Source organism: Acinonyx jubatus, chromosome A3 (genome assembly GCF_027475565.1).
Source record: "Acinonyx jubatus isolate Ajub_Pintada_27869175 chromosome A3, VMU_Ajub_asm_v1.0, whole genome shotgun sequence".
In the NCBI taxonomy this organism is placed as follows: Eukaryota; Metazoa; Chordata; class Mammalia; order Carnivora; family Felidae; genus Acinonyx; species Acinonyx jubatus.
The window spans coordinates 119105125-119129790 of record NC_069388.1 but is presented as its reverse complement, the minus strand read 5'-3'; the positions used below and the strand labels follow the sequence as shown (position 1 = coordinate 119129790).

Below are 24666 nucleotides of genomic sequence, written 5' to 3'. Positions count from 1 at the left end.
CATGGGTTCCGCCTTTGCTTTGGAGGAGATACAAAGTTGAGACTCTAGAGTAGTCAGGGTAGCAGGCCACAGTGGCTTGTGTGGGCTGGGGATGGGCGGGGGGGGGGGAGGGGTGGCGCTGCAGAGGTGTTGGGGAACCCATGGGGGTTCTGATGCCCCAGCAACTCCTTGAAAAGCCCAGACACCTAAAGAGGTGACCAGGAGGTGCAGACTTGCCCCCTGCATTTCTCCCCAGCCCCCTGCTCTGTCCCCTCCATGGGGTCAGCTTTCCCAAGCCCACCAAGCAGGGGTAGGCCCCCTTCCACTTCCTCTTTAGAGCTTTGACTGCCTCTTAGGTTCCAGAGTCACCCCTAACACTGCCGGAGCTCAGACTCACATTCAGGGATGGTCTGCCCCTCAAAGCATGAAACGCCTTGCTTCTTCCACAAACGTTGTGGCCCGAGAAGGAACCTGACCTCAGAGTGAGAGTACACAGTGCGACCTGGTCTATATGATGCCTGAACTCTCTGCCCTTGCTTGTGACACTGACATGGGTAGGTGATCATTGAGGTCACAGGGCGTCAGGGAAAGAGCTGGGTTCAGCTTCTCTTCGTTGGCCATCTGCCTAAGGGGCTGCCAGGAAGCTCTGCTCACCCCTGGCTGCACGAGGAGACACACACACACACACACACACACAACCAGTTTCTCAACAATGGAAAATCACTGGCTGTGGGAAACAGTACCTGCTAAGACAGAAGGCAAGGTAAAATTTCTCCCATGCTATCATGCCGTGCTTTGGAAAGATGGGCAATTCAGGTAGGATCAGAAGCTTGTGCCGAGTTCTGTTACCTGTTTCCCAGGAGTGCAGCCTCAAGCAGAACTGTACTGTCCAAATACAGCTGCAGGGGGCCACCTCTGGGGTCAGGGGTTAGATGACCAGGGGCTGCCCAAAATGTATTATTCCATTTCTCCCTCACAGCAGTGCTACGAAGTGGGTACTATTATTCTCATTCTCAGGTGAGGAAACAGGCTGGGATTAAGTAACTTGCCTAAGGTCAGTTGGTGGCAAAAATGGCCTTGAACCTAAGTGGGCCTGACTCTAAAGCTTGTGGAGACAGCCAGTGCTGGAAACATTTGTTGGAGGAACAGCTGATGGCCAGACTTTGGTACCAGGAGGACCTCTCCTCCTCTGAAAACAAATGCCAGCATCCCCACCTCGGACTCTATGCTCTGATCCCACGGTATTATCTGTACTCATCGAGAATTATTCCTGACTCAACCCGTTATTCCTACTCTGGATCCTTTGACTCACATTTGCCCACAGGGCCTCCCCTTGTGTCCCTGTCCCTCTTCTGACACCCACCCTCAGAGCCAGTCCTCCTGTTTCAGAGAAAGAGGATGTCTGCTCACCACTAAGGCCCAGCCCTGAGTAGGCATCTCACTCACCCCTTCCCTCTCTGCTACCTTTTCCAAACCCACTTAAATCCAAGAGATCATGCCACTCACTTGCTCAAGACCCACAAGACCGGGGGCTGCTCAAATGTCACTTCTGGGACAGAGAGACCTTTCCTGCGCTCCTGCTCTCCCCTAGTGACCGTTCCTGCATTCCAGCACTCTCTAAGCTCTCCCTGCTCTGCCTGTGCTTAGTAGACCTACCTCCATGTACAATTGTGTATTTATCAATTGCTTACTTATTGCTGGCCGCCCCCACTAAAACGTTAAACGTCACGAGGCCAAACGTCATGAGGACGTTGGCTCTACCTGCTGGATCCTCAGTGCCTGGAAGTAAATGTTCAATATGCATAAATGTCTACTGAATGAACAAGTGAATGTTTATATCAGCTTTATCCTGAAACAGACAAAAATCACCTTTCCTCGTTCCCTTAGCTTCCACCTGTCCAAACAATCTGCTTCGCTCTTCTCCCCCAGCCCCCCGCCACCGTAGTGTTGTCCCCTTGTCCCCACCTGCCATTCCCCCCTCAACTCCTTAAACCTGGACTCTGCCTTCCTATGGAGACCATGCAGCTCAGCACTGTCAAAGGTCAACTCCAGCATCAGAGAAAAGGAAATGGGGGTTCGTATTGTTTACTTGTGTGACTCATCAACTTCTGTAACAAACCTGAGCCTGTTTCCTTTTTGAAAGGAATGTGTTCGCCATTACCTCTGGATGGCCATGAGGATTAAGTGTGAGATCATATCTGACCAGGGAAACCCTCAGTGACTGGTAGCCATTAAATGCTGGCCACTCATTTTCAAAACTCCATCCTCCCTTGGCTTACATGATGCACCTTCCCCCTTAGCCTCCACCATCTCTGGCCCTTCATTTTCTGTCTTTTCCTTTGCTTCTTCTTCCTTTGATGCTCTGTAGGTGTCTCAGGCTTCCCAGGGCCATGTGATCTCACTCACAAACACCTTTATTTTTATTTATTCTTTGAGAGAAAAGAGAGAGCACAAGCAGGGGAGGGTACAGTGGGCAGAGGAAGAGAGAGAATTTTAAGCAGGCTCTACGCCCAGTGCTGAGCCCTACATGGGGCTTGATCTTGTGACCATGAGATCATGACCTGAGCCGAAAGCAACAGTCGGAAGCTTAACCGACTGAGCCAGCCAGATGCCCCTCAATCACTATCACCGTTACACCTCTCTATTTTAACCCTGAGCTCTGCTGAACTTCAGAAGCCCATCTGAGTGTTCTTCAGGCAGTTAAAACATCCTCAAGCGGAACTCATCACCTCCCACGCTTGTTCCACCTCCTGCATTTTTGGTAAATTATGTCAGCATCTATCAGGTCACCAAAACCAAAAACTTGGGGTCTTCTTAGTTTTCTTTCTTCCCCATTCGCGCTGCTGCGCCCTTCCTGTGCACACAGAGTGTGGATGAAGCAATGGGAGGAAAGGGTTGCAGCTTGTATGTTATTATCAAATGGCAGAAGTTATTTGAAATTGGATAGAAAGTTGTAGCCCCAGAAATGGATGGGTTTGGCTCATAACACACACGGTGACACAGCTGCTTGTGAGATGTTTGAGGTGTGTATGTGTGTGCGTTTGCGTACTCCTATGGGACTTCTTCGTTCTGCTGGGTATTTTTCTGTGTCTCTTAAGGACAAAACTGGTGCAGAAGCAAGGAAATTCAGGTTATGCTCAAATTGTTCTTTAATATAGCAATTGTGTTGGAACAAATTTGTGTTTTCAAAACAAGCATTATAGAAGAACTGAGTGTATACGTGTGTGAGTGTAAACAACAGAAATCCTAAATGATCTCATAAATATTCAAGGAATGAAATACATATTATAAAGCATTCACACACACATATACACCCAAACCACGAGATTCAAATGATTTTACCAAGTGCTATCAAACTTTTTATCAAGGATCATTTCATAGCTTATGAAAACTTTTCCAGGGAATAGAAAAAGGGCAAACTCTACAACTCATTGTATCAGGCCAGAATAAGTTTAATACCAAAACCAGACAAGAAAAGTAAAAATGAAAGGAAATTTACAGGCTAACCTTAGAGGATTAAAAGAGCACAGAACATAGAAGCAAGAATCTGAAACAAAATACTAGTAAACTAAGGGGCTCCTAGGTGGCTCAGTCAGTTAAGTGTCCAACTTCGGCTCTGGTCATGATCTCATAGTTTGTGGGTTCAAGCCCTGCATTGGGCGCTGTGTTGTCAGCTTGGAGCCTGGAGCCTGCTTCAGATTGTGCCTCCCTCTCTCTCTGCCCCTCCTCACTCATGCTCTGTCTCTCAAGAATAAATATTTAAAAAAATAATAATAATAAAAAAAAAAAGAAAAATCTGTCCAGTGAAATTTACCACATTAATAAAGGAGGAAAAAAATTATGATCTCAATAGATACAGAATCATTTAATAAAAAGCTAATATTCATTCATGATAAAAGTACTAAGCAAACCAAGAGGAAAAGGACATTTTTTTTGAAGTTTATTTTGAGAGACAGAGAGAGCCTACGCACACACAGGCCAGCGTGGGGGACAGGGGTGCAGAGAGAGGGGTAGAGAGAGAGTGAGAATCCCAGGCAGGGTCTGCACTACCACCACAGAGCCTGATGCAGGCAGGGCTTGAACTCACAAACCATGAGATCATGACCTGAGCCGAAATCAAGAGTCAGATGCTTAACCTACTGAGCCACCCAGGCACCACAAGTAGAGATTTTTAAACCTGAGTAAGGCTATCTACCAAAAACCTATAGCAAACATTCTTAATGGTGAAATATGTCACCTAGTGGTAAAATGTTAATGATGAAATAGTCCCTTTAAAATCAGGAATAAGGGAAGGATTACTCACTATCAATGCTTCTGTTCAACACTTCACCAGGGGATCTAGCTAGTGCAGTAAGATAACAGTATAATAATTAGAAAGGAAGAAACAAAATTGTCATTATTTATAAATGATATGATTACCTACTTAGAAAACCCAAAAGGACCTACAGATACATTATTAGAATAAGAGAGCACAGCAAGGTAGCTGGACATAAAATTAACAAAATTACATTTTTATATTCCAGCAACAGTTATAGAACATAATTTTTAAACAGTAGCAACAAAAAATATAAAGTACCTAGAAATAAATGAACAAGATGTGGAAAGACTTGCTCTTGGCCATGATGGAGTAGTAAAGACCAGATCCAGCCTCTCAGTTGAAGCGATTAAAAACGACTGGTCTGCGGGGCGCCTGGGTGGCTCAGTCGGTTAAGCGTCCGACTTCAGCCCGGGTCACGATCTCGCGGTCTGTGAGTTCGAGCCCCGCGTCGGGCTCTGGGCTGATGGCTCAGAGCTTGGAGCCTGCTTCCGATTCTGTGTCTCCCTCTCTCTCTGCCCCTCCCCCATTCAAGCTCTGTCTCTCTCTGTCTCAAAAAAAAGTAAATAAACGTTAAAAAAAAAAAAACTTAAAAACGACTGGTCTGCATATATGAAATAAGTCTTCAAGACTTATTCAAGTTTCAAGGCAATGAAGGAGGAATCTCTGAGAGATGGGAAACAAATGAGGCGATCTTAGGGATTGCCTTGAGGGTTCCCAGATGACTGTGTAGAGCACCATTTGGAGCCCAGAGGACTCTGAGCTGAGAAGGTGAGTTTGGGGAGACCAAAGTGGCTAGAGTTTGCAGGACAGAGTATTGTAGAGGAGTAAGCTACACAGAGCGAAAGAGGATTCCCCTCAAGTACCCAACAGGATGTTGATTAAAGAAATAAATGTGAAAGTTGCAGAAGACTATACACAATATAATGCCATTGTATAAAGCTCCAAAACAAGGGGAAATACAGACTATTGTTTAGGGCAATGTGTACATGTGGTTGTGGTGAAAAAGACAAGGAATGAGGAAATGATAATTACAACAATCAAGACATTAGTTACCTCTGGGGTGGAACTGTCTCTACGGAGAAGGATCCAGAATGGTTTCTAGTAATGTTCTGGTTCTTACATTAGGTGGTGGGTGGTTCATTTTATTATTAAGCCTTCCTATACTTCACATCTATTGCGTGTATCAAATAATAAATACCTGTACAAAATTCAGAAAAAATTGGGCACGAAGATTTGTAAAGAATGCCTTTCCTTATGCAAAATATTCTCAACATGACATTGAACAATAGTTAAAAGATGACAACTCTTCTCTCCCTGTTTCTAAAGCCAGCAAGTACTGGATTATCTTCTATTGTTCCAATGACTATAATAATAGCAGAGGCCAAGGAGACGTCTTTCGTAGGAGAGTTGTCATGGAATCAGATTTGTGATAAAGAAATAAATAATTTATATGCCAGACTGTCCGCCAGAAGAAATACAGAGACAACATCCACAAACAAAAAATCAAGAACTTTTCTTTATACCGGCAATAATCACAAAGAAAATACCATCAAAACATTCACAACAGTCGCATCAACCATTAGTGATTTTATTGACTCATTTACAGGACTCTGACCAGGGAAATGGTGAACATAACATATACTTTGAGGCACCCACATTGATCTTACTACAGGGTCCCCAGGCCCCCTCTGCAGGCTTCATAATAGTGTACTTTCATCCCATGCAGACACTTCCTCTGCAAATGCAGCCAGGCCTCAGACTGGCTGCTCTCAGCCGCTGCTCTCAGGCTACTGATTACAGACCAGCAGCCTCCGCTTCCATTATCCCAGCAGCTGCCTAATGCATCTGAACCACAAAATGGGCCCTCGCTTCTTTCGTATCCCAGCTCCATCTTCATAAAGGGTAACAGACAGACAGAAGTCCCCAAGGGCACAAAATCTTTCTTTCCAGACAATTTTAAAGGAAAGTGGGGAGAAAGATGCATATGTGCTAATGGAACCTCTATGGCTGAAACAATTTATCTGCAGATGTGCCCTGACTAGCCACACAGCCATCAATCTGTTGTGCTGCCGTCACTGAAATTTATGATTCTGCGTGAGAGGTGATGTGTCTATCTGAAGTTGCAGTCAGGGCTCTTTCCACTTTACTAAGGTGGCACTTGAGCCCGTAATTATAATAAGCTCGTACTTCTACCCACCTTAGATTCAGTGAAATTTCCAATTTTCTGAACTACTTTCTCTCACAGACTCCGTGCTGGTCTCTAAGACCTGAATGGAGGGAAAAGAAAAACATCAAAATTAAAGTGACAATGTAACTAAGGGAGTGTACTGAGAGAAAAACAGGACATTTTTATGATCCCCAAACTGGGGAATGGGGGGTGAAGCATTTCAGGGAGAAAATCAGGAGGAGTGACAGCATAGAATCATGCCTCTGACCTCTGTGTTAGGCATTGCACTATTGACACACGCACACGCTCAGGTGGGGTCCAGAGGGATCACAGCATTTGAAATTTCATTTGAAATCTGCTAGGACTAGTTTTTAGGAGTATCTAGACCATAGTTAGCCAGAATTTTTTAAGGAAGCAAGAGAGTTAGGTTTAAATCCTGGCAGGTCCAGCCAACATCAGAACGACTTCCTGTTCTAGGTAGCGCTGGGCACAGAAATCAGTTGATTTTTTTGGTCTTCTTTTGAGCTCTGCTGATTCCTGCTGGTTTGGGGTAAACAGGACATGCTGGAGCATATGTTCTCTGGTACCTCTTGCTCTCATCAGCCAAGGAAATGATCTATGACAATGCCGAAGTACCTTTTAAGTGCTTCTAAGACAGCTTTAACGGTTTTGGGCAAGGGACAGAAAGCCTCAGAGAAACCATAAAACACAATCCATATGGCACCATAATATTGTTTTGTTCTGGGAATTCTGCCCTTAGACAAAACCACACGGTCATGAATACATAAACAACCACTTTTTGAGCCATCTAACAAAGACTGAACTCTGCTACAGAGCAGTGAGCCTCAGCCTGGGGGAAATGGGGGGTAAGTGGCCAAGCCAACCATGGCACGTGCTTCACTTCTGAGCGACAATGCAAATCCCGGCTGAGAAGAGTCCATGGTGGAAGACAGATCTTGTCTGTAATGGCCTCATCTGAAAAGCTATGCAGCAAATAACTCTGCAAACAAGTATCAGGCCAGGGCACCAGGGTGGCTCTGTTGGTTGAGAGCCCGACTCGACTTCGGCTCAGGTCATGATCTCACGGTTTGTGGGTTTGGGACCTGTGTCGGGCTGTGCGCTGACAGCAGCAGAGCCTGCCTGGGATTCTCTCTCTCTCTCTCTCTCTCTCTCTCTCTCTCTCAAAAAAAAAAAAAAAAAAAAAAAGTATCAGGCCATACTGCCTAAATGGGTGGGACAACTGGTGGCATCTACACTTTGGACACTAAGCTCTCTATAGACTTCGAGAGAAGGACCAGGATTAAGACTCTGAGGCAGAGTCTCTGAAGACATTTGAGCTGCCATCTCTTATGGTTATTTCCTGAGTGGTTGTGAAAGTTAACGGGATGAAGCCTTCGCTATCAGCACAGAGAAGGATCCAGTGTGAGTCTGCAAAGTGAAATAAACACATATGTAATTTAGAATATCTCATCTTATTCTCTAAAGAAAAATAAGACAAATACTTTTTTGAGAGTAAGAATCCAGTAATTGGTAATACTGAACCTGATTATCACACGGATGGGAATGGGAAGCTGGAAGGACTGAGTCCTACTTAGGGTGAGGTCATTGATGACTTAGGCATAGCTAGGGGACATCCACTTTTACCCAGGCTAGGCATTTATCACTTAGTGCTATGCATATGAGAGTGTATGTAGTGCACACGTTGTTAGGGGTTGTGTGTGGAGTGTCCCTATCTACACGCTCGTAAGCAATTTCTCCAGAAACTATGTGAAGGTGGGAACAGTTACTCTCTGGAGGAAGCTTTATTCTTTAGGTTCATACCAACCTCTAGACAGCTTAGGAGGCTGAGCCGACTGCAGATAGACTAGAATGGTCCAGATAATCCTGAATGGTTTGTTCTGGGGTAACCTAGGGCCAGTAGCATAACACAAGCCTGTGACCTTCTCTGGTTCTTTCAGATGCACTGTGCCTCACTTCTGAAAATTTCACTTCTGAAAATCTATACTTTCCAAAAACAACATGTAAAATATGCAGAGAGGTCTTTATTAGTGCTATTGATGATGCCGAAAATTGGAAACCACTTAAATGCCAAAGAAAATATGGCAAAGTACAATATGGTACACCCAGAATGGAGTATTAACCCCACCCAGGACAAATGACAATTATGATGTCATATCACAGATGCATGTGTCAAAACAGGAAAAAGCTGATGCTGACATATTAAGGGGGAGAAAAAAATGAAACAAATTCCATGTTCAATGTGGTGGTGGCTTCCATTAAAAGAATGAGGCATAAAAAAACCATCCTGTGCACCTGATGGTACGGGTATGACTCAGTCCTCTGGCATTTGGGAATGGCCTTCACATCCACATGTTTGCTGCCTATTGAAATGACACCTCCTGTAAGAAATGCTGCTATGACCTTTATGTTTAGTGTGACAGGTATATATGAGGTTTTTATGTCATTTCTTTGCAGCTATTATACATTGTTTTGTAACTCTTTTCTAGTTTTTTCCTGTGTACATTTAGGTCTTCCAGCTAGAATATATATGTAAGTTCCTTAAGGGCAGAACCCATATTTTCTATAGGCTTGGGTATATCGTAGACAACTAACAATACCTAATTATCTAGTGAACCACTGAATGGTTAGTTATCAGTGAAAATTACAAAGTTACAAAACAAAAAATGGTAGAGGGAGGGGGTTTGGGGTAGAGTCAATTTCTGAATTTTACCTACCATGGAGCATTTCAATAAGAGAGAGGCCAAAAGTCTGCTGAACTGTACTGAGCCTTAGTTTGCCATTGCAGAGAAGCACAGCTCTTTTTTCAACAACAGGACCTACATAATGAGATTTCTTCAGATATAAAAATAAAAGTTGTTAAACTGATTGCAGAAGCAACAAAGTTAACATTTCTTAAAACTAGAATGTGTAAGTAGTTTTTTTTTTTAAATCCTATTTACTATTACTCTAACTAAACCAGTTGTAAATAAGGAGATTTTGGCTACATTATTTAACATAACAAAAAGATTCGATCCCAAAATATTTATGGCTTAAATACCATGACATCCCTACTTAAAGTATTTTAGGAAATTGTTAAAAAAAAAAAAAATGAAGCAATAGGGGTGCCTGGGTGGCTCAGTTGGTTGGGTGGCTGACTTTGGCTCAGGTCACGATCTCACGGTTCGTGAGTTCGAGCCCTGCGTCAGGCTCTGTGCTGACAGCTCAGAGCCTGGAGTCTGCTGTCTCTCTCTCAAAAATAAATAAAGATTTAAAAGAAAAATTAAAAAAAAAAATGAAGCCATTATGGCAAAATATTAACAAGAGTTAAATCCAGATGATAGGTATAAAAGATTTCGTTTAGTCTTTCTTTATGTTTACAATTTTTCATAATAAAAAATTTTAATTATTTTAAACTATTCTTTGGTTCTTTTAAAAACCTACATCCTGGGGTGCCTGGATGGCTCAGTCAGTTAACTGTCTGACTCTTGGTCTCGGCTCCAGTCATGATCTCATGGTCATAAGATCAAGCCCGCTTGGCACTGACAGCACAGAGACTGCTTAGAATTCTCTCCTTACCCCCTCCCCCTCAAAATAAACATTAAAAATAAAGAAACAAAAAACAAACCTATACTTTTGAGTTGGTCCAAGAGTAGTAGTTTTAAGAAAAAACTAATTAAGGGGCGCCTTGGTGGCTCAGTCAGTTGAGCATCAGACTTCGGCTCAGGTCATGATCTCACAGTTCATGAGTTCAAACCCCATGTCGGGCTCTGTGCTGACAGCTCAGAGCCTGGAGCCTGCTTCAAATTCTGTGTCTCCCTCTCTCTCTGTACCTCTCCTGCCACTCATGCTCTCTCTCTCTCTCTCTGTCAAAAATAAATAAACATTAAAAAAAATTTTTTAAAAACGAATTAAAAGACCTCTCTTAACTATTAGATAATAACTTACATATTAATTATCAATGATTTCGATACCAACTTTCTGCAAATATCTTTTAAAATGAAGATATAAAAGTCCACAATCAAATCAGTGTGATATTGGTAAAGTTCTAGATAAAGAGATCAGCATTATAGTAGTTATAATATGGAGAATTCAGAATTAGATCCCAGTACATATAAGTTTATATATGACAAATGTGTTAGATCAAGTTCAGTGGGATTAAAGATGGATTCTTTTTTAAATTAAGCTCTATGCCAACGTGGGGCTTGAACTCAGGACCCTGAGATCAAGAGTTGCATACTCCACCTACTGAGTCAGCCAGGCCCCTGAAAGATGTATTTTTTTTTTAATGTTTATTTATTTTTCTTTGACAGAGAGAGTGTGAGAGAGAGCACGCACAAGTGAGGGAGGGACAGAGAGAAAGGGAGAGAGTCTCAAGCAGGCTCTGTGCTGTCAGTGCAGAGCCTTACGTGGGGCTTGAATTCATGAACCACAAGGTCACGACCTGAGCTGAAAGCAAGAGTTGGCTGCTCAATTGACCGAGCAATTCAGGCGCCCCATCGAAAGACAGATTTTTAATAAAGCTCCTAGCACAATTGGTTATCTCTCAGAAAATAAAAGTGGACCACACACCAAAATGTAATGAAAGATTAAAAATTTAAATGTAAAAATGGGGCGCCTGGGTGGCTCAGTCAGTTAAGCGTCCGACTTCAGCTCAGGTCATGATCTCGCACTCCGTGAGTCAAGCCCCGCGTCGGGCTCTGGGTTGATGGCTCAGAGCCTGGAGCCTGCTTCCGATTCTGTGTCTCCCTCTCTCTCTGCCCCTCCCCCGTTCATGCTCTGTCTCTCTCTGTCTCAAAAATAAATAAACGTTAAAAAAAAAATTTTTTTTAATTTAAATGTAAAAACTAATATAATAAAACAATGCAACCAAATCTAGACTATTGCATGTATGTTAATTTCTATAATAAGCAAAAAAATCTTATAAACTGATAACTCAATAGGAAAAAAAAAATGAACAATAGTTCATATTCAGCGGGCCAAAAACCATGAAAGACATACTCAAGTTCACTAACAGTAAATACAAATGAATGAAAGTAAAAAGCACTTCACACTTATCAGATTGGTAAGGATGTGAGGAACAGGAAGTCTCATAGGTTGAGAGTGGGCATATGATGATGCATTTAGTAAAAAATCTCTGAAAGGCAATCTGGCAACTGTATTAAAAGTAGAAATGTATATGTACTTTTCAAATTTGCGCTTCTACTTCTGGGAACCAACCCAACAGAAATAAAAGTAGGAATACAAATAGATACAGAAAACAGTACCATGAGAGCCCTGCTTGGAGTGACTGAAGAAGTGAAGAAGTAAAGGCAACGTGAACGTCTATCAACAATGGACCACCTCAATAAGCAGCGTCCTCTCAGCATGAAGAGCGCAACTTACGACTCCATTTTTGTAAAACAATGACAAACCATCAGCCCCGCATATAGGCCTATAGATACAAAGAAGTGTGTACGATTATATGAGTTATGAACTAAAATATGGAGAGAACCACAGTAAGCTGCCATAAAGTGAATTATGGCAGGGGGCAGGGCCAAGTTCAATGGAGAAAGAAAGTGTTCGTGATAAAAACAGGTAAGCTATAATCCCATTCGTGTAATGTTTGCATACGCATTACATTTTTTTAAAATGGACCTAACTTTCTCTGTGCAACGCATAAGGAAAAGTCTCCCATAAGATGGCACAATAAGGAAAACTCTTTTTTTTCCTAAATAGAAATTGCCAGAATGAGTACCATCATTCATATTTTACACCATGCATGTGATACGATCACACTATACACTGGTATGTGTGCCCGTCTGGCTGGCAGCCAACCAACCCAGAAAGGTATTACAACTTGCCTGTGACATAACATGCCCAGTTCAGTGAAGTTCGGCTAGAGCACCATCTTCCTCATCAGTGGATTTTTCTTGCAGTACCCACTGGCTGCAGGAGCTTTTCTGTATAGTGGTAGCTCCTCAAAGGAGAAGTTACCTGGTAAGTGATGTGCACGTAAGGCAGATCCCGAGACAGTGGATACACAGGAGAGGACTTCTTCCCATTATGTAGAGCGTCTGTGAGTTCAGAAAGACATCGCTGCACTTCAGTCAGGGTCCTAGACAAAATTTCCATTTCCTTAGACAGTCGATAAGTTTCCTTTTCCTTCTGTGAGTTCTTGCTTTGAGGCAAATTAGGAGGTTCCGGAGTGCTGGTGTGGTCTGGTGTGCTGCTGGACCTGGGTGGTGTTACTGAGCGGTTAACGGGCTCAGCATCTAGAGTTTTGAGAGCTATGGAGCCATCACAGATACTGCTTGGAGGGCTCCTGATTTCTTCAATAAGGGTTCTTCCAGGCCTTTCGCATTGACTACGGCTGTCAGATGTGAAGAGCCCTCTGTTTTGGTGACACAAATCTGGGGAAAGACTTTCAAGTAGCTTTTTTCTGTCTATTTTACTTAATGGAGTACTGAAAGTAGAGTATCCACTCTGGTTTTCACTCGATGTTACTGGCAATTCTTTTTCCAATGTTACTTCTCTAACAATCAAACGAATGATATACTGATCAGTCTTTGAAGAGGGAAGAAATGCTGAATCAGTGGATTTTTGTCTTCCAACCAAAATTAATAATAACTTCTCTGTCAAGAAACACATACCTTTTGGTCTTTCACTTTTCTCAAGTTGAATCTGCTGGATGTTTGGTATAAACGATCGGATGACAGAATAGATAAAAATTATATTGGAAGTATTAGAAGCCACTGCTACCACCTGAGCTTTAAGATCAAATGTTATTAGATCAGGAACCAGAATGCCTGGAATGGTGACTTTTCTGGTCTGCGTAACCTCCTTCTCAAAGGTCACAAGGACCAGATGTGAAGAATCCATGCCAGTTCCTGTCAAGTAGTCTTTTTTTCTTAGACAAATAAGAGAACTACCCTCAGACTTTGACGTATTGAAATGCAAATGAGTTAGATCCAGAGGATCTGAAAAGGAAGAAAGGGGAGAAACTGATGTTTCAACACTTGTTTTAGAAGCAACTGCCCCCTTACCCCCGGTGGGTACTTCATCAATAACTGGGAAAGTACACAGACAAGGGTCTTCACCGCTAGGTGGAACATCAAAGATTTCAGATGCATTTAAGCCACAGATCTTATCTAGTGGGAGCTCAGTGGCTACAGCGACCTGTGAGTCCACGGTGGCTCTGATGGAGCGCACAGAGCTGTCCACATCAAACACTGGGTGGAAGGAGCACCTGTGAAGAGTCTTCTGAGCACTGTCCCAAATGTAGGAATGCAGGCTGCTGCCAACTGCCACCACCAGCCTCTGGCCATCCTGGGTCCAAGACGCACAGTGAATGAGGCCCTGGGTGTCAATGTCCGCGTTCACCCGGGAACTGTCGCAGTGAACACTGTGGAAAACGGAGACACGCTGCGCAGTCAACACAGCCAGGACAGCACTTTCTGGATGCCACACACAGCCCTGGGGAAGGACAGGGAGTGATTCTCTAATCTCACAGGTCTGAGACATCAGCCGTTTGTTCGTCCCGGTACTGCTGGGACATAGCTGCCACACAATGACACGCTTTTTGTGCTGCACAGCGAGCAGAGCAGGCATGTCAGCTGTGCCAGGTGGGGCCCAAGACACTCCATACACATGTTCAAACTGTCCAATGACCTCTGAGTCCCCAAACCTGGCCTCTCCACTGTGAAGCTGTAAATCAGTCAGGACTACCTGGTTCCCATTAGTCCAGACAAGGCCATGAACAGGGTGTACTGCCTGATACAATGCATTCAGCCCAGTCCTGAGAAGTCTTCCTTTTCCCAACTCCATCCTCTTTGATAAAGGGTATCTGAAATCGTTAAGAAGGAAAGTTTTACCATGAGACTATAATCAGACAAATCCAAAATGTAGGACATTTTATAAGACAATTGGCTTAGGCCTTTCACAGGTCAATATTTCAAGGGGATAAAAGGCCAAAGGCATGTGACAGATTAAAAGACATGACTGAGCCATAACAAGCAGATGTAACATAAACTTTGATCAGCTCTTGAATTGAGGAAATAAAACTTTCTTTTTAATGTTTGTTTATTTTTGAGAGAGAGACAGAGACAGAGTGCAAGTGGGGGAGGGGCAGAGAAAGAGGGAGACACAGAATCCAAAGCAGGCTCCAGGCTCTGAGCTGTCAGCACAGAGCCAGATGTGGGGCTCAAACCCAGGAACCTCGAGATCATGACCCAAATAGAAGTCAGATGCTTAACCAACTGAGCCACCCAGGTGCCCCGGAAATAAAATTTTCTATTAAAAAAAAATATTTTTAGAATTGGAGAAATTTGAATATGCAATAGATATTAGGAGATACTGTGGAGTTATTTTCTTTTTAAAAAAACGTTTATTATTTATTTTGAGAGAGTGTGTGCAAGCGGGGGAGGACCAGAGAGAGAGGAGAGAGAGAATCCCAAGCAGGCTCTGCTCTGTCAGCACAGAGCCCCACGTGGGGCTCTAACCCATGAACCATGAGATCATGACCTGAGATGAAATCAAGAGTCAGATGCTTAACCAAATGAGCCACCCAGGAGCCTTAGAGTTCTTAATCTTAAGTGTGAACACGGTATTATGGTCATGTAGGAGAATGTCCTTGCTGTTAAAATATGATGTTGGAGTATTTGGGGTAAAGTGTCATGATGCCTACAATTTGCTTTCAAATGGCTTAGCTAAATCCAGAAACACCAGGGGCACCTGGGTGGCTCAGTTGGTTGAGCGTCCGACTTCGCCTCAGGTCATGATCTCACAGTTCATGGGTTCGAGCCCCTCATCAGGCTCTGTGCTGACCCCTTGCTCGGAACCTGGGGCCTGCTTCAGATTCTGTGTCTCCTTCTCTCTCTGCCCCTCCCCCACTCACGTTTTGTCTCACTCTGTTTCTCAAAAATAAATAAATGTAAAAAAAATTTTTTTTTTAAAATCAGAAACACCAAACCCTACACATTTTATATAGAAACACAGAAAGATAAAACAGATGTAGCAAAATGTTAATAAATCCTGAATCTAGATTGAGGCACTTTCAACTTTTAAGTTAAAAATTTCTCAAATTAAAATATTGAGAAAAACCTCTTTCACCATCTAATTTCTATTCTTCTTTCACTGCCAAGTCAAGCATTAACTGATATTCACATCTCTGACTTTATTAGCACTTATTTCCTCAACTCCCTTCAAAATGGCTTTTACCTCCTCAGCGAAATGACACTCAAAGAGTCACTGTTGCTATTTCTACTTCACCATATTCAAATAGCACTTAATAATTTTCAGACCATTTTCACATTCCCTATCACATTTGCTCCTTGCAACAATTTTTGCAAGAATACAAAGTAGGTTAGGGAAATATTATCTTCAATTTTTTTCATTCTTAAGGTTTTTTTTTTTTAAGGAATTTAAATTACTAAAGAAGTACATGTTCACTGCAATGAAATTGAGACAAACCAGAAGTTTCTATAATAAAATGAAATGTTTCCTCCTGCCCCATGCCAACACCTCCCCTCCCCAAACTCAAGTCCTTGATAAAAGCACTGTTAACAATTTGGTGTGTAGCCTCTGAAACCATTAAACAAACTTATCCAAAAAAGAATTTTATATGTGCTAAGTTTTTTTTTTCTTTTAAACAAAAAAAGGGGGTTTAAGTCAAAGTTCCTGGGTACTAACAACGGAATCCACTCTGGCTAACTTAAGTAAAAAAAAATCTAAAGAACCAGGATCAGAAAAACAAGCAGAAACCAAGTGAGGCTAGCTGGACGGAATAAACCATGGCTACCCCTCTCTCAACACATTAGTGGCTGAGAATCTAACTTCACTGCCCCTTCACTTGATAACAATTGCTTAAGATTCCGAATAGGGGTCCAGGGGGAAACTTCCCACTGGCTTGGCTTAGCTTCCAAGTCCTGCTCTAGCTGCCAGGATGGGGAGAAAGAGGGGTCCCCACAAAGGCTTCTGTCATAAGGGACGGGGGTTCTGCTTTCCCACCAACACTCACACAAAGGGCAGCTGCCCCCAAATTAGGAAGGGGTTTTAAAAAAAGGACCAACAATAACCACAGGGATCTCATATGTTACATACTATTCACTAATTTATTTTAAATCACGGGTACTTTTTCAAGTCAGTACCAAACAGATCTTCCTCAATCTTTTAAGTAGCCCCATTAGTAGCTGCAAGGTATGCCGTAATGCACTCAAAGATTCCACTATAGGTGGGAATTCAGCTTGTGTCCCAACTTTTTTCTAGATGTGGATAGGGTCCACAAGTTTAGTTAGTCCTCAGTCCCTATCACTGTTCTCACATTTCCTTCCTTCCAGTGTCACCTACTCTCGTGTTTTCAATTGTTACCTGTGTTTATTACTGTCAGATCTGCTGTGCTACAATGCTATTCAATTATATGTTTAGGCTTCACATTATGGCTGATATTAGCCCTGCCCACATTCATTTCAAACTGGACCTGCATGAAAGGAAAAAAAAAAAAAATGGCCTTTTTTGCTCTCCACAGCAGCTCCTCAATTTCTGTTAATGGATATCGCCATTCTCACATTCACTCAGGCTAAAAACTCAGGACTCCATTTGACTACTCTCCTGACTTCTCAGTTGGTGACCAAGTCTTATTAATTCTTAGAACTGTTCCTGAATCCAGTCCTTCTTATCATTCCCACCAGCACTATCCTGAATCAGATCGCTGTTACTGCAAACCTAGTTGACTGTAATAATTGCCTCCTACTTGGTTTCCCTACCTCTTTCTTTCTCTAGTCCATCTTGTGCAAAACCAGTCTTAAAATATCCTTTTAAGTATATCATTTATCAGCTTAAAAATTGGCAGATGTTAAAAACAAAATTCGGGACACCTGGGTGGCTCAGTCAGTTAAGTGTCTGACTCTTGATTTTCAGCTCAGATCATGATCTCACATGGAATCGAGGGTGATGGAATCGAGCCCTGTGTCAGGCTCTGTGCTGAGCAAGGAGCCTGCTTGGGATTCTCTCCCTTCCCCCCACCAAATAAACATTAAAAAAAAAAAAATGGCAGATGCTACCTACTGCCCACAGCTGCACTGTTCAATACAGTAGCTACTAACCATATGTGCTTTGCAAATTTAATTAAAATAAAAAATCAGTTCCTCAGTCACACTAGTCTTTTTCAAGTGGTCAACAGTCACATGTGGCTAGTGGCTATCACATTGGGCAGAGGAGAATAGAACATCTCCATCACTGAAGAAAGTTCTGCTGGGCAGCACTGTCCTATAGGATAAAGTCTGAGTTCCTCAGTTGGGCATTCGAACCCCTACCCATTGTGGACCTCCTATCCCTCCAGTCTTATTTCTAGTTGGTCATCTTCATAGTTACAATACTCGGCCCATTCAAAACACTCAATCAATGACAGGGGAACTGATGGCCCAGCTTAATTACTATCTCTTCAAGGGGTCTTCTTTAATCATCCTGCTAAATCTGATACTTTCCTCCTCTTAACTCCTATAGCCTTACAGCCTACAGCTCTCATGTGACATCTTCAGTTTATTATCTGCAATTACCAGTTACTCTTTCATGTACTACCTCACATTTCACAACTAACGCACAAGGTCTTTGAGAGTAAAAATGAGACTTAAGTTAAAAACTTAACTTCTTTGCCTGTCAAGTATTTTCAGATGGAATGCTCTGTATCCATCGCATCATAAAAGGAGTTTCTAATTGGGTCACAGTATTGCCAGGGGTTGTGTTGTGATCACATTTTTGTTGCTTTAGGCTCTTATGATACTGTAAGTAAACCTCTTTGGACTATATTTGGACATGCTTTCTAAGTCTGCTAAATAATCCCTCCTCTTTTTTTTTTTTTTCAATTGAGAGAGAGTGCGAGTCAGAGAGAGGGGCAGAAGGAGAGAGAGAGAGAGAGAGAGAGAGAGAGAGAGAGAGAGAATCTTAAACAGGCTCCACACTCAACTTGGAGCCCAACAAAGGCTCTATCTGACCACCCTGGGATCATGACCTGAGCCGAAATCAAGAGTCAGACTGACTCATGCTCCCTCTCAAATTGAAAAAAAAAAAAAAAAAAAAAGAGTGACTATGTCACCCAGGTGCCCCAATAATCCAGCCTCTTAAAACAACCAAAACAATGGGGGAATATATATTAAGAGATATTTCCCTCCCCTACTGGTCCATATAGTCCTAATGCAGCCATATAATAGCATTTCTCATTTCCTATATGGTAAAAAAAAAAAAAAGGTTAAGCAACCATACATATTAGCCATAGTTTACATATACATATTAGCACAAGTTTCCAGGTCTTAACTCATACTTGTCATTTAAATCATGACGACAAATAATCAAACAATGTTAATAAATCATATATTTATATAATTTTTATATTTTATAAAATTAACACAGGATTTTACAACAATCAAACATTTTCTTCCTAGGATAGTTCCAGGGGAAAAAACATCTTTATTTCGAGTGATTATTATAATGTAGAGTCTGTATCAGTGCCACAGTATGAAAATCTTTCCTTGCATCATCTTATATACAGAACCTGGTTTACTGTGGCTTTAGTAGTGAGCTTCAAGTTCAAGTGCATCAAAAGCTGGCTTTGCCTTTGTATTCAGCCAAGATCTATTTGGCTTGGATTTTAGCCTTTGGAAAACTGAACAGCCTAATGCCTTAATGTCATTTTCTAGCATCCCTGAATGTGTGTGTCCACGCATATTTAAGATACATAAGGTCAGATAAGAATAAGGCAGTAATGAGAATAAATTGGATATTCTAATTTATCTAAATGATAAGTATTTACTTTCAAATATAGACAAATATGATAAGCATTCTTTATTTAAAGGGCAAAAATTGTACCTTCAGTTACATTCTATTTCAAAATTCTATCAGTGAGTTGATATATATTTGTATGTGTAATAATGGTTGCAAGAATAAAATGTTGCAACAATAAATGACTGTGAAAGATTAATTTTAGGACAAAAAACAAGAATTTTCACCTAGTTGACTTATTGAGAAACAGAGTAGCATAATAAATAATATTAACAATATTATTATATTGATTATAACAAATAAATATTACAAATATTATTATTTATAAATAAATACTAACAAAGAGTACACTAGCTAAATAATGAAAAAACATTATATTCTTTTTGACCAACAGAAGTTTGTGAAATTTAAATAAAAATATAGGGGCGCCTGGGTGGCTCAGTGGGTTGGGCAGCCGACTTCGGCTCAGGTCACGATCTCGCGGTCCATGAGTTCGAGCCCCGCGTCGGGCTCTGGGCTGATGGCTCAGAGCCTGGAGCCTGCTTCCAATTCTGTGTCTCCCTCTCTCTCTGCCCCTCCCCCGTTCATGCTCTGTCTCTCTCTGTCTCAAAAATAAATAAAACGTTAAAAAAAAATTTAAATAAAAATATAAAGCACAGGGATAGAAATGAATTGTAATTATCTTGGTAAAATTGTTCATTAAACTAGCATTCATTAAACAAAAAAATCTTTAAGAACTGTGTTTAACTCTTAAAGTTTTTTAAAGATTTTATTGTTATTTTGTTTGTTTTTCATTGCTTTTTTTTTTTTTTTTTTAGTGTTTATTTACTTTTGAGACAGAGAGAAAGAGAGCATCAGCAAGGGAGGGGTAGAGAGAGAGAGGGAAATACAGAATCTGAAGCAGGCTCCAGGCTCTGAGCCATCAGCACAGAGCCTGACGCAAGGCTCAAACTCACGAACTGTGAGAACATGACCTGAGCCGAAGTCAGACACTTAACTGACTGAGCCACCCAGGCGCCCCATCATTGGTTTGTTTATTTTGAGGGAGGGAGAGAGAAATCCCAAGCAGTTCTGCACTGTCAGCAAGCAGAGCCCAACACGAGGCTCGATCTCACAAACAGTGGAAGCCAAGAGTCAGATGCTTAACTGACAGCCACCCAGGCACCCCAAAGATTTTAAGTAATCTCTATACCCAACCTGGGGCTTGAACTCATAACCCCAAGATCAAGAGTAGCACATTCCACTGACTGAGCCAGCCAGGCATCTCCTCACCACTCTCTTCTTAACCCCCCAAATTGACCCTATTACCACCTTTTTAAAACAGCTTTCACCAAGCCACCAGTGCCATCTATGTCATTGAACCCAGTGGACATTTTTCAACCCTGTTTTACTGAGTAGTATGTGTCAAAGACAGAACTTGAGAAGTTGTCTTTGGACTCTACATCCACAGAAACATATTCTCTACCAAACTGCCTGGTGATTTGCTTTTAACTCATCTGCAAGTTATTTCTCATGCCTCTTTGCTGGCCTTATCCTTATTTGTAGAGTCTTTTACTAAGAAGGAATTGTCTACTATGCTTCTACACATGATGTCAGATTAAGTGGGTCTGCAGTGGCTTGCTAAATGGAAAATAAGTCCCTTGTCACTATTAATGAAGAAAACTGCCATCTCTAGCCCACTGGTCTTATATAAGATAATATATGTTTTCCTCTAATATCTACTCATGCACTTTTAAAAGACTTTTATTGATAAATAATGCATGATACATTTTACTAGGCAGAGAAAATTCCTAATGGGCCAATTATATCAAAGGCAATTTATATATGTTTTAGGCTACCCAATTCAGTCTAATGTCATTGAGGGTGTATATGGCCAGGGGTAGCACAGAATAAGGATTTGTAAATAAGAGAAAAACAAACATGATAATGTTACTAAGATTTTTAGAAGAATTAATTTTAATATTTTCACCCTTGGTAACAAGAAGAAATTTGGCACATTTTTCTCAAAAACCTAACAAAAATTACAAAAATCTGTTGCAATCCTTTGTAATCCATTGCTAGTTTAGGTCCTGACCACCTCTCCCTCTTTAGTAGGCTAGAACAAGAAGTCTTCTGGATACCAGCCTCTTCCTTCCCACAGAGCCTGGATGCTTTATATGATTGGGCAGAATCATCTTTTTAAAAAATCACAGCTATGGTCAGGGGCACCTGGGTGGCTCAGTCGGTTAACCGTCTTGACTCCTGATCTCAGCTCAGGTCATGTCATGGTTCGCAGGATTGAGCTCCACACTGGGCTCTGCACTCGCAGCACAGAGCCTGCTTGGGATTCTCTCTCTCTCTCTCTCTCTCTCTCTCTCCCTCTCTCAAAATAAATATATAAAACATTAAAAAAAAATCACAGCTATGTGCATTTTGTTCTTCTGCTCAAATACTTTGTCTCTACAGTCTACATATATAAAAAAGTTCTTTCAAATGTCTTAGCAAGGTATTTCAGTCTTTATGATATACCTTTCCAACCTTCTATCCCTGATCATAAAGGGCATGCTGAGGAATTTGGAGGAACCAGCACACATTCACATGACAAAGCACAGGATGGACCTGACAAGGAACAAGGCTGTTTTTTTTTTTTTTTAATTTTTTAATGTTTATTTATTTTTGAGAGAGAGAGAGAGACACATACACACAGAGCATGAGCAGGGGAGGGGCAGAGAGAGAGGAGACACAGAATCCGAAGCAGGCTCCAGGCTCTGAGCTGTCAGCACAGAGCCTGACGCGGGGCTCGAACCCACAAGCTGTGAGATCATGATTTGAGCCAAAGTCGGACACCCAACCGACTGAGCCACCCAGGCGCCCCAGGCTGATAAGTTTAATGAGGAGTCATGAGATAGTTTGAATTTCTCACAATGAGAAAGTAAGCCAAGTTTGTAGCTACTTCCGAAGAGAAAGAGTACCTGATTCAAGAGATCTTTCTTTCTTTGTTTTTTTCTTTTTTTAGAGAGAGCAAGAGTGGGAGAAAGTGGGAGAGGGACAGAGGGAAAGACAGAATCACAAGCAGGCTCAACGCTGGCCATGGAGCCCAATGCAGGGCTCGATCCCACTATTCTGGGATCACGACCTGAGGCGAAATCAAGAGTCTGATCCTCAACCTACTGAGCCACGAAGGCACCCCTCCAGAGATATTTCTAATGCAGATTGAATAAATAATGACATCAGGTAGGATATGAGTGGTGAGGAAGAAAGGGGAATTGAGGATAACATGTAGACTTTTGCTTAGGAAACTGTTGAACCATTAATCAGAGATATAGAAGGCAGAGTGTGCTTCAAACATTGGAAGGGTGAGAAATTTTGTATTAGATCTGCCTCATCTAAGATGTCTATAGGTAGCAATGTGCCTTAGGCAGTCAGAGGTTAAGGATTTGGGAGTCACTGTCATACTGTAGATAGTTGAAGCCAAAGCAGTGGACAGTCCGGCTGTGAAAGATCAGAGAGCCAAGAGGACAAAGGTTGAAATAGCCTTTAGGTGTCCCCCAATTATTTTGTATCCTTTAAAATATTTAAATTCTGCCTGAAGCTAACTGTATACTTGTTAGTCTCTCAACCCTCAGACTATAAGATTTCAGGGAGTTTTAGGGAATGAAAAGCCACTGTTTTATTAGTTCAGGGGAGAGATGGTCAGAATCAGGACCTGCTGCTCAGCCTATGACCATTTAATTCTTGTTTTTAATCTCTAAAGACAACTCATGGTGAGAATCAAGGGGCTTAGGCAAACTGGACCATTTCCAGTAGGTTTAAACAGAACTACATAACCTCCAACTTGTTTTTCTGTTTGTTGTGTTTCGACTATAAAATAATTTCAAGTTCTTCACACTTTTTAAAAAAATTAACACACAGGAAAGGTGAAAAGCTAAATTCACGAAAAACCACTCATCCAAAGGGAAAAAATTATGACTACATCCCTCTGGCTTTTTTTTCTTTCTATGTAGTTTTGGTTAAAAATTTTTCAACCATACTGTACAGTTTCATATCACGATTTTTTCACTTATTATATATTAGCATTTTCCCATGTTACTTAAAATTTATAAGTTATTTATTTATTTATTTAAATGTTTGTTTATTTTTGCGAGAGAGACGGAGTGAGAGCAGGGAAAGGGCAGGGAGACAAGGAGACACAGAATCTGAAGCAGGCTCCAGGCTCTGAGGTGTCAGCACAGTGCCTGCCCCACGTGGGGCTCGAACTTGTGAACTGTGAGATCATGACCTCAGCCGAAGTGGGACAGCTTAACTGACTGGGCCACCCAAAGCGCCCCTACAAATTATTTTAAAAAGCCACTTAATATGCATTTAGTGAAGTCGCATTTTTCCTCACTGTTGAGACACCTGGTTGTGCCAACTTTATCTTATCATAAATAACTCTGTGATAAAGGTCTTTATGCATAAAGCATGTTCTTCATTTCCGATGGCTTCTTTAGGATATATTCCCACAAGTATCACTAATGAGTCACATGGAATATATTCAAACGTTTAAAGCCACCCCTCGCTCATCCTCAGCCGCTAGCCCTTCGCACGCGAGTTCCCTACTCCCATTCTCCCCATCCTCTCTGCACTCCTGGGTCTCCTCCCCACTCCCCAACAAGTACTGGCCCCTCCATCTCCCTCTCCGCCCACCCAGAGCCTCCCCAAACCAGCTAGGCTTAGGCAGGAACGGACACAACAATACCTTTGGCCTGACTGCCCACAGAAAATAAGACTCCCGGGTCCTGCGGATCTGGAGCCCTGAGCGAATACCGGAAGTATCGGCTCCCAGGCCACTGATAGGTGAGCGGTAACTTGGCAAGCTCTACAATGCCCTCTGTCTATTGGTTAGGGTCCTTCCCTCTGACCAATAAGCTCTGGAACTACCGCACGGATCTCTGGGAGTTGTAGTTTCCGTGTAACTCCATCTACAGTAAACCAGCAACAATTTCTCCCTCAAGAAGGGTAGAGCCTTCCCTCACTTCTCGATTCTCTTAGTCTGAGAAGGGGTACAGGATCCCTAGAGTACGGTTTCTTAACTTTGGAGAGGAGATGGGGGTCAGGGGAATGGGAAGGTGTTGAGGACTTCTTTTAAAATGTGATAAAATCTCCCCAGAAAAATGTTCTTATCTGTACACAAAACATTGTGCATTCACTGAAGCCTGTCCATAGACCTGTCCGAGTTACAAACTCCTGTTCTACACTTACTGGCCATAGCCCAGGGACCTAGTGTGACACCAGACTTTAGACCAGCTACACACCTGGAGACTCTGGGCCATGCCGTGGAGTAGCCGATGGGGAATTTCAGATCCTGACCCTCATAGTACAGTTGACCGTCGTCTTTCTTGAACAAAACATCCAGTTTTGGTACTTCAGCGATGCTGATAACCTAAAATCTCTTACCTAAACCCCTGGGAGAATGGGGGTGGGGCGGATGGAA

General features: G+C 42.0%; 1 protein-coding gene across 2 annotated transcripts; it reads right to left on the bottom strand.

Moving 5' to 3' along the window:
* Positions 1-5869: 5869 nt before the first annotated feature.
* On the bottom strand, positions 5870-24006 carry WDCP (WD repeat and coiled coil containing). 2 transcript variants are annotated; one of them, XM_015084926.3, is made up of 4 exons: positions 23932-24006; positions 12438-14286; positions 9200-9317; positions 5870-7892 (listed from the first exon to the last, which is right to left on the bottom strand). In XM_015084926.3, exons 2-4 carry the CDS (start codon positions 14265-14267, stop codon positions 7765-7767), a joined length of 2076 nt encoding a protein of 691 aa, XP_014940412.1. In that variant the 5' UTR covers positions 14268-14286; positions 23932-24006; the 3' UTR covers positions 5870-7764. The 2 variants fall into 2 exon arrangements, 1 of the variants encoding a protein (XP_014940412.1); XR_001432113.3 differs by lacking the exon at positions 5870-7892 and having other exon boundaries at positions 12305-14286.
* Positions 24007-24666: the final 660 nt, after the last annotated feature.

Coding starts and splice junctions, on each gene's coding strand:
- WDCP (XM_015084926.3), bottom strand. CDS start 14,267: ATGGAGTTGGGAAAAGGAAGACTTCTCAGGACTGGGCTGAATGCATTG. Junction 9,318..12,437: donor ACGTGCACATCACTTACCAG/GTAACTTCTCCT, acceptor TTATATCTGAAG/AAATCTCATTATGTAGGTCC. Junction 7,893..9,199: donor TCTTATTGAAATGCTCCATG/GTAGGTAAAATT, acceptor TTCACTTTGCAG/ACTCACACTGGATCCTTCTC.